This window comes from Peromyscus maniculatus, chromosome 3 (genome assembly GCF_049852395.1).
Source record: "Peromyscus maniculatus bairdii isolate BWxNUB_F1_BW_parent chromosome 3, HU_Pman_BW_mat_3.1, whole genome shotgun sequence".
NCBI lineage: Eukaryota > Metazoa > Chordata > Mammalia > Rodentia > Cricetidae > Peromyscus > Peromyscus maniculatus.
In genome coordinates, this window is record NC_134854.1 from 20980038 (window position 1) to 20991985 (window position 11948).

General features: G+C 41.9%; 1 protein-coding gene across 1 annotated transcript in view; it reads left to right on the forward strand.

Annotated features, from left to right (window-relative positions):
• The window catches only part of Pon2 (paraoxonase 2), a 33569-nt gene extending 21941 nt beyond the window's left edge, over window positions 1-11628 (forward strand). The window contains exons 4-9 of the mRNA XM_006986871.4: window positions 3226-3391; window positions 3981-4107; window positions 7055-7255; window positions 9282-9363; window positions 10102-10230; window positions 10860-11628. Coding sequence (XP_006986933.1) covers window positions 3226-3391; window positions 3981-4107; window positions 7055-7255; window positions 9282-9363; window positions 10102-10230; window positions 10860-11018 — 864 coding nt within the window. The 3' untranslated portion in view covers window positions 11019-11628. The remainder of the gene's footprint in view (window positions 1-3225; window positions 3392-3980; window positions 4108-7054; window positions 7256-9281; window positions 9364-10101; window positions 10231-10859) is intronic.
• The last annotated feature ends 320 nt before the right edge of the window (window positions 11629-11948 follow it).

The window sequence follows — 11948 nt, forward strand, 5'->3', positions numbered from 1 at the left end:
ACAAATAGTTATCATACTCTATGTAGTGCTACCTGGTGATGGAGACACATTACTGTTGAGAGACATGAGTGAAGAAAGAGGATTATTAACTGCTGGCACAGGGTTGGTATGAAGTACTGACACAGTGGTAGTTTATTCTGCTTCTTGGGCCAGCCAGCGTGAAAGTAGGCAATCACAGATAGATGTTAAAAATTAAGAATTTCTTCTTATGTCCATTTTTGGGCATAACATCAGTCTTTATTATGAGTGTTTTTATTGTGCCCTTAAATTCACGTAAATCGTGGCTACATTGCATTAGTAAACTGCATACAGTGGTGAGTTCTCATACAGTTTATTATCACCAGTAAGGCTTCCTTTAAGAATAGCAGGAGGACTCTTCATCTTATAGTTAGCTAGATAACCCAGACCATCTCTGCAAATGGGTAAGAGCTGTTAGTACATTCAAAACTCACTCAGTTAAAAGTTCCAAGGGAACTGGAAATAAGAGGAATCCCCAGAAACTAACAGCAAGCACCATTCTTTTGGGCGGCAGTGGCGGGGTGTTTCAAGACAGGGATTCTCTGTGTAACAGGCCTCACTCTGTGGACTAGGCTAGCCTTGAACTCACCTCTGTCTCACAGCCTGCCTCTGTCTCCAAAGTCCTGGGATTAAAGATATGTACCACCACTGCCTGGCTAGCAAGCACCATTCTATTATTATTATTATTATTATTATTATTATTTAATTAAGAAATTTTTCTTTTCATTTTACATACCAACCACAGATGCCCCTCTCTTCTTTCCTCCTTCTCTCCCCAACTTCTTCCCCCCAACCCATCCTACATCCCCCCCAACAAGGTAAGGCCTCCCATGGGGGGTCAGCAAAGCCTGGTACATTCAACTGAGGCAAGTCCAAGCCCCTCCCCATTGCATCAAGGCTGAGCAAGGCATCCCACCATAGGTAATGGGCTCCAGAAAGCCAGCTCATGCACCAGGGATAGATCCTGATCCCACTGCCAGGGGTCCCTTAAATAGACCAAGCTACACAACTGTCTTGCTTATGCAGAGGGCCTAGTCCAGTCCCATGGAGGCTCCACAGCTGTTGGTCTAAAGTTTGTGAGTTCCTATGAGTTTGGTTTGGTTGTCTCTTTAGATTTCCCCATCATGATCTTGACCCACCTTGCTCATATAATCCCTCTTCTCTCTCTTCAACTGGACTCCTGGAGCTCAGCCTGGTGTTTGGCTGTGGCTCCCTGCATCTGCTTCTATCAGTTACTGGATGAAGGCTCTATGATGACAGTTAGGGTAGTCACCGATCTTATTACCGGGGTAGGCCAGTTCAGGCATCCCTCTTCACTATTGGCAAGCACCATTCTTAACAGTAAAGTGTAAACCATATTCCCACTGATGTTCAAGAGGATGGCAAAGTGTTTATCCCAAAATGATTGCCAGTCAACTGGAATACCTAATAACCTAATACAACAAGAAAAAGAAATGTGAGGTAGAGACCAAAAAGACAGAAATGGCCATTATTTTCAGATAATGTGAACCTCTGTTTTTTTTTTTTTTAAACAACCCAGAGAGTCAACTAACAGACTGTTAGTAATTAGAGAAGATGTGGGCTCAAAAGGAACATATAAAATGCCAGAGCTTTCCCCACACTATACCAAAGACCAAGTGATCAGCCATGTTCCATTCAGACACAGGTACTCACTTGGTGGTTAAGAAGTAGTATGTTGGGGGGGGGCGGGGATTGGTACCAGAATACATAATAGACATCAAAAGAACAAAATAGAGAGTCCCCTAACAGGCCAATATGAAAATGATGGTTCAGGACAGGGGAAAGGAGACACTATGGATTGAGTTATTTGCCATGCTCCAGGTCCTGGGCTCTAGCAGGAAATAGAAAAGAGTGCTAGCTTATGTTCCTACCATTCTGGCCAAGATGAGATAGCAATGGGGCAGTGGAGAATGACAGTTCTGGTGCGTGTGGCATCATGCTGTCACTTTGGGAACGGAGATGAGAGCTGTGTGGTTCAGGACATTGCCCTGAACTCAGGTGGATGAGAGTGTGAATCTTGCCCATTTGGTGAGAAGAGACTTGTGCATGGCAAAGACAGTACACAAGCCCCGAGGATTGGGCAAACAAGCTGGGTGGAGGTGGTAATCTCACCACCGTATATACTTCTCCCTTGCCCCAGCAATGGTATCTACCACCTAGTACTCACGTAGGCATTAATACGTATGCATTCGAGTGGCACTGTTGGGATGGAGAAAAGGAAGCCAGAGGAAGAGGAAAGGCCAGGTCAAGTGGATGTCGCAAATGGAGGCTGCCTCACTGGCAATGTGACATCTGGAATAAATGTAGATAAACTGAGGGATGGAGCCCTGCATCTCTGCAGGGAAGCATTCCTGGGCAGTGGTTCTGTGAGTAAACTCTGGTGTGAGAACATGCCTGCTTATCAAGAAGGGTCAGGAGACCTGGATGCCTAAGGCATTAATGCGTATGAAAGAAAGTCATGGGATGAGATGAGAGATGGGCATGGGAGGTAGGGAGGGTGAGAAAGACCTGCCACAAAGAGCCTTCAAGCCATCCTAAAATCTTTTCTTGTAACAAGACTGAGGTGGGAAGCCATTAGCCTTTTGGTTAAAGGTGTGTCACAATCTGCCACAATCTGGATGCAGAGGGAACATAGACATCAGGAAATAAAGGCCGAAGCAAAGGAGCTGTTTTCCTGGTCCTGAAATATCAGTGGGGGTAGCCATGGAGGAGTGGAGTAAACTACCCATCTCTGTACGAAGGAATGTCTTTCAATGTATCACCAACAGACTTCACTGACCAGTTGTCTACCCTGCTCAAGCCTTCCAGCCTCTTGCAGAGTGCAGGCTCGGGATGTGAGGGTTTTCACAGTTCATATGTGACCTTCTGCTCTCCTGACCCTCAGCTCTGCCTGGAGTCTCTCAGTCCACCCCCTGTTTGGTAGCTGTTCCAGAGAGCCAATCTGAGTCATCTGTCAGAGCTCAACAAAATGATCTGTTGTTTATCTTTCCAGCTCCCAGGTCTCTTTCTTCTTTTGTTCTGTTTCCTTGGTGCGCCTACCTGTCCACCCCGACTTTTTCTTTGTATCTGTGGCTCTGTGCCACCAACTTTAAGTGATGCTGCTTATCATTCATGTGCAGTACATACCTGACTCAAGAGGGTGCTTAAGCCTCTGTGTTTCATTTTTTCCTCCCACTGTTTCCAAAGGGCCTCAAGTTTCCAGGGCTCCACAGCTTTGCACCAGATAAGCCTGGAGGAATACTGATGATGGATCTCAAAGAAGAAAAACCCAGGGCACTGGAATTAAGAGTCAGCTGGGGCTTCGATCTGGCTTCATTTAACCCGCATGGCATTAGCACTTTCATAGATGGTGGTAAGAGCTGATGAGCTACCGAGGTGAAGAAACACACAGTGCTCAGTGGGGCGCTGTGGAAAATAACCTTGAAACACACACACACACACACACACACACACACACACACACACACACACGAAGGGGACAGTGACCTCATGAAACAGGCCTGTGTTCTTCCCATCAGCCGCTGGTTCACAGGTCTCCTAGGCTGGCAGTGCACTCTGCTGCATTTTGAAATGTCTAGCAATTAACAACTAAAAGAATGTTTAGATGTCCTGACCTTTTCATATACCTGTGACCACTGGATTAAAAAGAGCTGGGTCTCCCATTGAGCCTATGAACACATTATGCATGAATTCTGTATATAGAGGGGGGGCCACTCCTTCTTAAAGGTCAGGGGACCAGTGATCAGGATTAATGCCAGGCCAATGGTAGCCGGAAGGTCTAGCAAAAAAAAAAAAAAAAAAAAAAAAAAAAAAGATCTGGTAGGGTATTGAACAGCTTGTGCCTTCAGCCTTCCCATGCATGTGGTATTCAAGTGTCAGTGCCTGCCCCCGGGTCCTGTGTGTATGTCTTATGATCTAACTCTGCTCTGTCCATCCTTTAGATGACACCGTTTATCTCTTTGTTGTGAACCACCCGGAATTCAAGAACACAGTGGAAATTTTTAAATTTGAAGAAGAAGAAAATTCTCTGTTGCACCTGAAGACAATTAAACATGAACTCCTTCCAAGGTACCCTCCTTCTGTCCTCATTTGCCTGGTTATCTCTCCCATGTCTATGTATGTGTGCGCAAGCGCATGTGTGCAGACCGGAGGACAGCCTTGGGTATCATTCCAGAGAAGCTATCTACCGTGCTTTTGAGATGGTCTTTTGTCGGCCTGGAGTTTACCTAGTAACCTCTGCTGGGTGGCCAGGGATGCTCTTCCCACCTACCCATCTGGGACTATAAGCATGTGCCAACATCTGGCTTTTTTTTGCCATAGATTGTGAGGACCGAGCTCAGGCCCTCATGCAAGCATGGCAGTAGCTTTGCTAACTGCTGTCTTCTCAGCCCCTATTGCTGACATTTTCAAACACTCATTATTTTGGGTGATTCTCTCACCTTTTGTAAGGGCTTGCCTATGTTAGCTAATACATAATATAAAGCCTAACTAACTGCCGGGCGGTGGTGGCGCACGCCTTTAATCCCAGCACTCGGGAGACAGAGGTAGGCGGATCTCTGTGAGTTCGAGGCCAGCCTGGGCTACCAAGTGAGTTCCAGGAAAGGCGCAAAGCTACACAGAGAAACCCTGTCTCGGAAAAAAAAAAATAAAGCCTAACTAACATATGATATCTTATATGTAGTTCGGGAGTTTATAAATGTATATGTGTATTAAGCAGGTTAAACCATTTCCAAACTGAAATCCAAAGTCTGAAATGAGCTGTAATTTGAGTCTTTTCTAACCATGATGCCACAGGCAGATAATCCACAGCATGACATCTTCTTTCTCGTACATTTTTAAAAAAGCATTTTGTGGTTCCCTGTGCAAGAGCTGTACAGTATCAAGCAGTCATCATTCTAGCCTGGATGGGAAGGGGTTCAAGAGACCCCATCCCTTGCTGAGAATCTGTTGGCAGTTGGTCCCTGGGGGAGGGAGGGTGTGGCCTCTCATAGGCTGACCACGATGCAGTGAGTGGTACCATGCCCATGGCATTCAGACAGCATGAATTGGACTCAGTGGATCATTTTTTAAAAAATTAGAAAATATGAAATTTGGAGGGAGACATGATGGGGATTGAGGTCCAAGAGGAGTTGGAAGGAGACAGTAAGGGTAGATATAATCAAAATGAACTGTAAAAATATATGAAATTCTCAAAGGAAGAAACTAATATATATATATTATTTCATATATATTTTATTTTGTAAAATTAAGGTCTGTGAAATGTAAATGAATTTCATGTTTAGACTTGGGCCCCATCCACAAGAGAGATCTCATTATGTTTCTGCAAATCTCAAAAAATCAGAAACACTTCTAGTCTCCCAAGGATTCTGGATAAGGGACACTTAACATCTCTGTCTAGGTCTCTCTCTGTCTTGTGTGTGTGTGTGTGTGTGTGTGTGTGTGTGTGTGTGTGTGTGTGTGTGTGTGTGTGTTTTCCATGTAGATAAAGGAAAGTATGGCTGATTAATGTTCTCAATGAACTCTCTTGAGAAATGATGAAGCACCAGACTTCAGGGTGGCATTGTTCAGGCCAGGTTTGAGAACAGAAGATAAACCCTGCCACTTTTTATGGCTGTCACCCTCATCTCAATAACTTAGCACTCAAATCCCTGCCCTTCCCTGGGGGAGCAGCTAGTCTTCAGTGGGGCTCACATGCTTTATACAAAGCACACTCGAGGAGTTCATGATTGCTGTGGACTAATGTCCCTGCAGAATTGAGCATCCAAGTTGGAAGGGCAGCACTACTACCAAAAGGACATCGATGGAAAGTGTGACTAAAGGGGACCCATGGATTCCTTCCAGCTCGGCTTGCACTAGATTCCTGCTTTGAGTCTAAACTTGATAGATATTTTTTAATCTTTACTTCCCTCTCTAGGTTATAAGCATGTAACGTCCAATCATTCTTCCCCAAAATGCACTTCATAATAAACAGGAGCATGAATACCAGTCAGGCAGAGTCTGATTTGTGGAGCTTTTTCATAAAAAAAATAAATAAATAAAGCCTTCCTTGTAGCTCTGTATTTTTCATTTGACAGAGAAGAAAGCAGCGCTTTCAGAAATTTTTGCATAAGATAATTGGAATTTCAATATAATAACGCCCTTGCCTAACTGGTTGGAAACGGTAATTGTTTTTAGCATATCAATCTCTCCCTTGAAGCACTGTGCTCTGAACATTTCATCATCTGTCTCTCTGCAAGTGTTTATTGAATGTCCGTTCATTGCCGGCTTGGCAGCTTTGCGAGGCAGGTAAAAATTGAACAGTCAACCTTAGTTTGACTAATGGCTAAGCAAGAGACCTGGGGAAAGTCCAGCAGCAGAATAAATGAGAGTGGAATAAATGTGAGTGACAGCCTAGTGACAGCCAAGGCCTGGCCACTTCCACACCTGAGCAGCTCTGTCCTTATAGGCCGTTGTTAAAGCCTGTAATGTTCATGTCAGAAAACATGCTTTTAGCTGGCCATCATGGCACACACCTGTAATACTAGACTGAGGTGTTAGAGGAGATCAGGGATTCAAGGTTGTTTTCAGCTACACAGTGAATTCCAAGCCAGCCTGGCCTACCGGGGACCCTGCGTCAATAATAATAATAATAAAAGAATACTTTTTTTTCTGAGACAGAGCCTCAGTGTGTGACCCTGTGCTTGAACTCAGGTTCCTTCTCCCTCTACTTCCCAGGTTCTGGGATTACGTGTGTGCCGCTGCACCCGGCTGGATAGCGTTCATTCTATAAAGGGTCCTGTCTTGACTGCCAAAGGGCCTGTCCTCTAATTACTATGTGACGTTGTTCTCTTGCAGTTATCTGCATAGTGTGCTGCCTCTGGCTCTGGATCATGTCATCTGGATCATGGTCATGTGATTATAGCGTCCCTTTTCTTGGACACCTGGCCCCAAATTTTAAAGCCCTGCTGCATAAGGCTTGTGAACAATCATCTAATCTATGCTTTTGATTCCCTCTCCCGTGCTGTGACTCTTGCAGTGTGAATGACATCATAGCTGTTGGGCCGGAGCACTTCTATGCCACCAATGACCACTACTTCTCGGATCCTTTCTTAAAGTACTTGGAGACGTACTTGAACCTACGCTGGGCAAATGTCGTTTACTACAGTCCAGATGAAGTTAAGCTGGTGGCAGAAGGATTCGATTCAGCCAATGGGATCACTATTTCACCTGATAAAAAGTACAGCTCCTTACACAGGATCTTCACTTATCCTAAATAAACTGTCCCCATAAACAAATCCCTTAGGTTCCAATATATCCTTTTTAATTTTTTGTGTGGCAATATAGTTTGCGTTTTAAATAACACTACAATAGAATGAACTGATGTTTTAAATATAAGATAAAAGGAAAATTTCCAGGTTTTAAAACTCCTTCAAAACAAAATTTTAAATTAATTAATTAGTCACTCTATTGACTATATTATTCTGTCATAAGGATGATTTTAAAACCATTTCTTTGTTGATGGATACTTGATTATTTATTTTCCATATCTGGACTACCTATGCCTCTCATTTAGCACCACAACCAGTTACTATTTTAAAGTAAAAACTTGCTAAGACAGTATTAAAACATAGTGGTTAAACTTGAGGACTTTGGACTTCAACAGATTTGGGTTCAAATCCCAGGTAAGATATCAGTTACTTTGTGGTTAGTGCCACTTACTTGAATACTTATACAAAATCTTTGTAGAATGAAACCCCATGAATAGACAGACCTCCTGTGAATCTTTCTATGTTAGCCTTCATATACGTTATTGAATTGTTTTCCAAAAATTCTTTTCTTATTTTTATTCTTAGTTTTCCTCTGCCTTACCTCACTGAACAATTTATACTACCACAAGGAATCTGACATTCCTTGACAAATGTTCTTCTTTTGTGGTACAATTTGTCCTTTCCTTTTTAGTCAGAAAACAAATATAGATCATTTAACCTGACTCTAACTGTCCCAGTCTGCCCTTTTCAGTCAAGTCTCTGTTTTTCCCACTTCTAGAATTTCGGTGTTTGTTGCAGCTTGCTTTCAGCCTTCCTCCATCTTTTGTTCTCTGGCCACTGTGGTCCTCCTGTGATCAGGTAGCCCATCCCTAATCTCTGGCTGCAAGTGTCCACCACAGCACCAGCTGAAAAGGACGTACCCAGTCACTGCTGGACTCAGCCGACACTTTGTCATCAGGCTACTTCTTTCTTAAGCGTTCAGTAGAGTCCAAGTCCTAGTCAGATCAAGGAGGAAAGGTCTGGACTTGCTGTCATGGAGTAGTTTCACCCTCCCTTAGCTGTTTCCACACTTCCCATAAGACAATGAGCTCTTTATGTGGCTGACACTTGTCTAGAGCTCACACACCTTTGCCTTGGCTCACTTGCTTTCAGAAAGAGCTCTGTCCCCTGCTCTGGTGTAAGAAATCCCTCCTGTGAGAGTCTTTCAGCACCCAGACATTTCTTCAGTCTCTAGACTTGACTATTTCTCATGGTACTGTGACATTGATTGACTCTGGGGTTTCATGTGCACACACCAGTTTGAACTGGTCAACATGTTAGGAATGCTTGAAGAGCAAAGTTGTGCCCCTTCCCTGTGTGGATGTTACCCAGTCAGGGAGTCTGGCCTCATACAAAAAGGCTGCTCAGTGAGAGAGCTGCCATGGAATACTGGATTCCAATTTCAGGGCTTACGCTCACTCACTGCCCGCCCCTAGACACGCAGTTCTGGATAAATACTTAACTTAATATTAAGACACTGTGAGTACTAATATTTTATTAAGCATTAATACATATTAATAAATATTTAAAGTATTCCATGCCGTGTAATTCTATATGCCCATGTTAAAAATATTAAAATGTATGGCATAAGGTAGAACCTTTTTCTTATAAAACCAAACTTTTTTTTGTTATTTCAGTGAACTTTCTTTAGTTATATTTGAAATATAAATGGATATTTATATCTATTATGAAATATATTTATAATATTATAAACTTTATATTCAATTGAATCTTTTTCTTACAAACCTTTTAAAAATTAATTTAATACCCCATGATTGTTGTAGCACCACTGAACTGATTTTGAAGGCTTTTTTTAAAAATGAAAGTTGACCTTTATCCAGCATTCCTCCCACACATGCCTATGACCTCCTCAGCAGGTTTCAGGACCTTCTCTTTCCTGCTATATTAAGTCATCTCTGTTGGCAGAAAGTGCTTACCAGTGTCTTTTCTGAACAGCTATGTCTACGTTGCTGACATACTAGCTCATGAAATCCATGTTTTGGAAAAACAACCTAATATGAATTTAACTCAAGTGAAGGTAAGTATTTCATTTTCTGTGTAGCTATTAACTGATTGTTCTTTGCAGTATTCTAGCTGGGCTAACTATAACAGTATCACATTGAAAACACATCATGGGTACAGACAGGGCAGCCCATCAGTGTTCTTCCATATCCCCTCCCTCCAACAAGACAAATCTGTTGGCAGCTGTCACTGGGATGGACAGTGACTGCAGCCAGCAGTGGACTGAGTGATATTGACATGGGGTTTAGGACTGCTCCGTGAAGTATTGATGATGTCTAATGAATCCCAATAAGACTTTTCACAATTGAAAAGAAATAGTTGAGTTTTCAAATGAAGATTTATGTGCATTCAGTTTTTTCAATAATAAATGAAAGTAGAAATTGAGTTACTCACTGTTATTATTTTCTGCCTGCCAACAAACACATATTTTAGGCTGATTAAGAATTTCCTGTCTTGCTTTGATGGACTTTCTTAAGCTAACTGATCATTGTGTATCTTTTGAAACAAAAGGAATTCATTATTTTTATTATTTGTACAAATGGATTATCACCCTAGGTTCTTTATTTTCAGAGAGGATGAAGAACGGCTCCAAGCCACTTCATTAAATTTATTTTAAGCGCTATTGGTGTTAGAAGGGCAGGTGTGGGGAGATGTGTGTAATGCTCCCACATGCATAGGAACAGGAAAGGTTAGCTCTAAATTATTTAATCAGGTTGCTTGCCTCATTTAGATATTGACATTATTTCTTTGTAAGGTTCTGCAGCTGGGCACGCTGGTGGACAATTTATCTATTGATCCTTCTTCGGGTGACCTCTGGGTTGGCTGTCACCCTAACGGCCAGAAGCTCTTCGTGTATGACCCAAAGCATCCTCCATCCTCAGAGGTTTTTATATTTTGAGTTTTTCAACCTTAATTATTCAAGTCCTCTGAACTAATAATGCAATAAACTGTCACAAGGATGATTTGTTAGTTCTTTTAAACCAATAATACAATAAACCTGGGAGGTAGTTTTGTAATTGCTTTAAGCCAATAATTGGCAAAATGTTACATTGTTCAAATGCTTTGAGAAAAGTAATCTTTTGATGAATTAAATTATGGTGGAAACTAGTCAAAAGTCATTTTTATAAAGACATGGGTCCTGTTCATGTGGTATGCTGGCAATTTTAAAAATATCTGGTTTATTGTCAACTCACCACATGACATGAGTTTTGTGCATGTTGAAGTAGCGTCAAAGTGGGCACAGTGGTGGGAGCCTATTTCTATTGGTGCCGAATTGCTGTAATCACATAAAATCCCGAGTTGGCATGGCATGACTAGGGGCTTTAAAAAGTCCTTTCTTTGTAGGCTGGAAAAAGTACATTAATTTAAGCATTAAGGAGATTGGTAACCGACTGCTGTTTGTAACAGCATGCCTTCTTAATCATGTGTCTTTGGGGAAGACAAGGGATTATTGGTGTTTGAGTGGCATGGGTGTGTGAAGTTCTTTATTAATACTTTGTATCTCCTGCGTAGGTTCTTCGCATCCAGAACATTCTATCCGAGAAGCCATCAGTGACTACAGTGTATATCAACAACGGGTCTGTCCTCCAGGGAAGTTCCGTGGCGACCATATATGATAGGAAACTTCTTGTAGGCACTTTATACCAGCGAGCCTTGTACTGTGAACTCTAAATTGTATTTTTGGCATGCAAGTGGCAAAATAGTCTTTTGATGAATTGCTAATTCTGAGAGAATTTAACCATCAGTACTGACCTAGGAATATACCACATGCATAGTTAATTTTATTTCAATAAGAAAAGGCCCACAATTCTGATGCACTTTCAGCATCAAAAGAAAATGAACTTTATTATTGTTATTTCTTTAAATGCCAATCCAGGGAGAAAGAAGAAGCTGCTTTTTCGTAAAGTGAATGCGTTTTGCACAGAGGGGTTTCACCTTCATGACCCACCAGGTAGAAGCTACTGAAACAGGCCGAGCTATAAAAATGCCAGCGGCTTCTGTGCCCATGCTGTGACCACTGTGTGTGTTCAGGACTACTGATAGATAACATTTTGATGTTCTGTACTTACAGCTTTGTTTACTGGTTTACAAGTTTGAATTGTATTAAAGACTAACCAAAATGAGGTTGTGTTTGTGTTTAATTCCTGAAGCAGATTCTCAGGAGAACAGGAAGGAAGTGACTTTTAGGGAATTGGGTTGGACAAGAATGATCATGTTAATTTCTCATGAAAGCTCAATGTAAAGGGGCTCTTTATTGGAAAAATAAAATCAAACAACTGAATACTGTAGTTCAAATTTTTATTTATCTACCTTTTCTTAGAAACAAAATCTCATTACATAGATTTTGTAGAGCTCTGTCTGACCTGGAAATTGTTGTGTAGACCAAAGTGGCCTTAAACTCACAGAGATCCACTTACCAATGCCAAAGCTAGCCTTCAAATTTTCAATTCTTAAAGCATCTCCTGTAGGATCTCTTCCTAAATAGAAGCCCACTTTCAATACAAAGAGGAGGTAAAAGCTTGGAGTTGGCATCTTCTATCTTACCTACTCAGTGAACAGTACTATGACCAGAAGCCAGGAGAGGTGTGGTCAGCTGTTCAA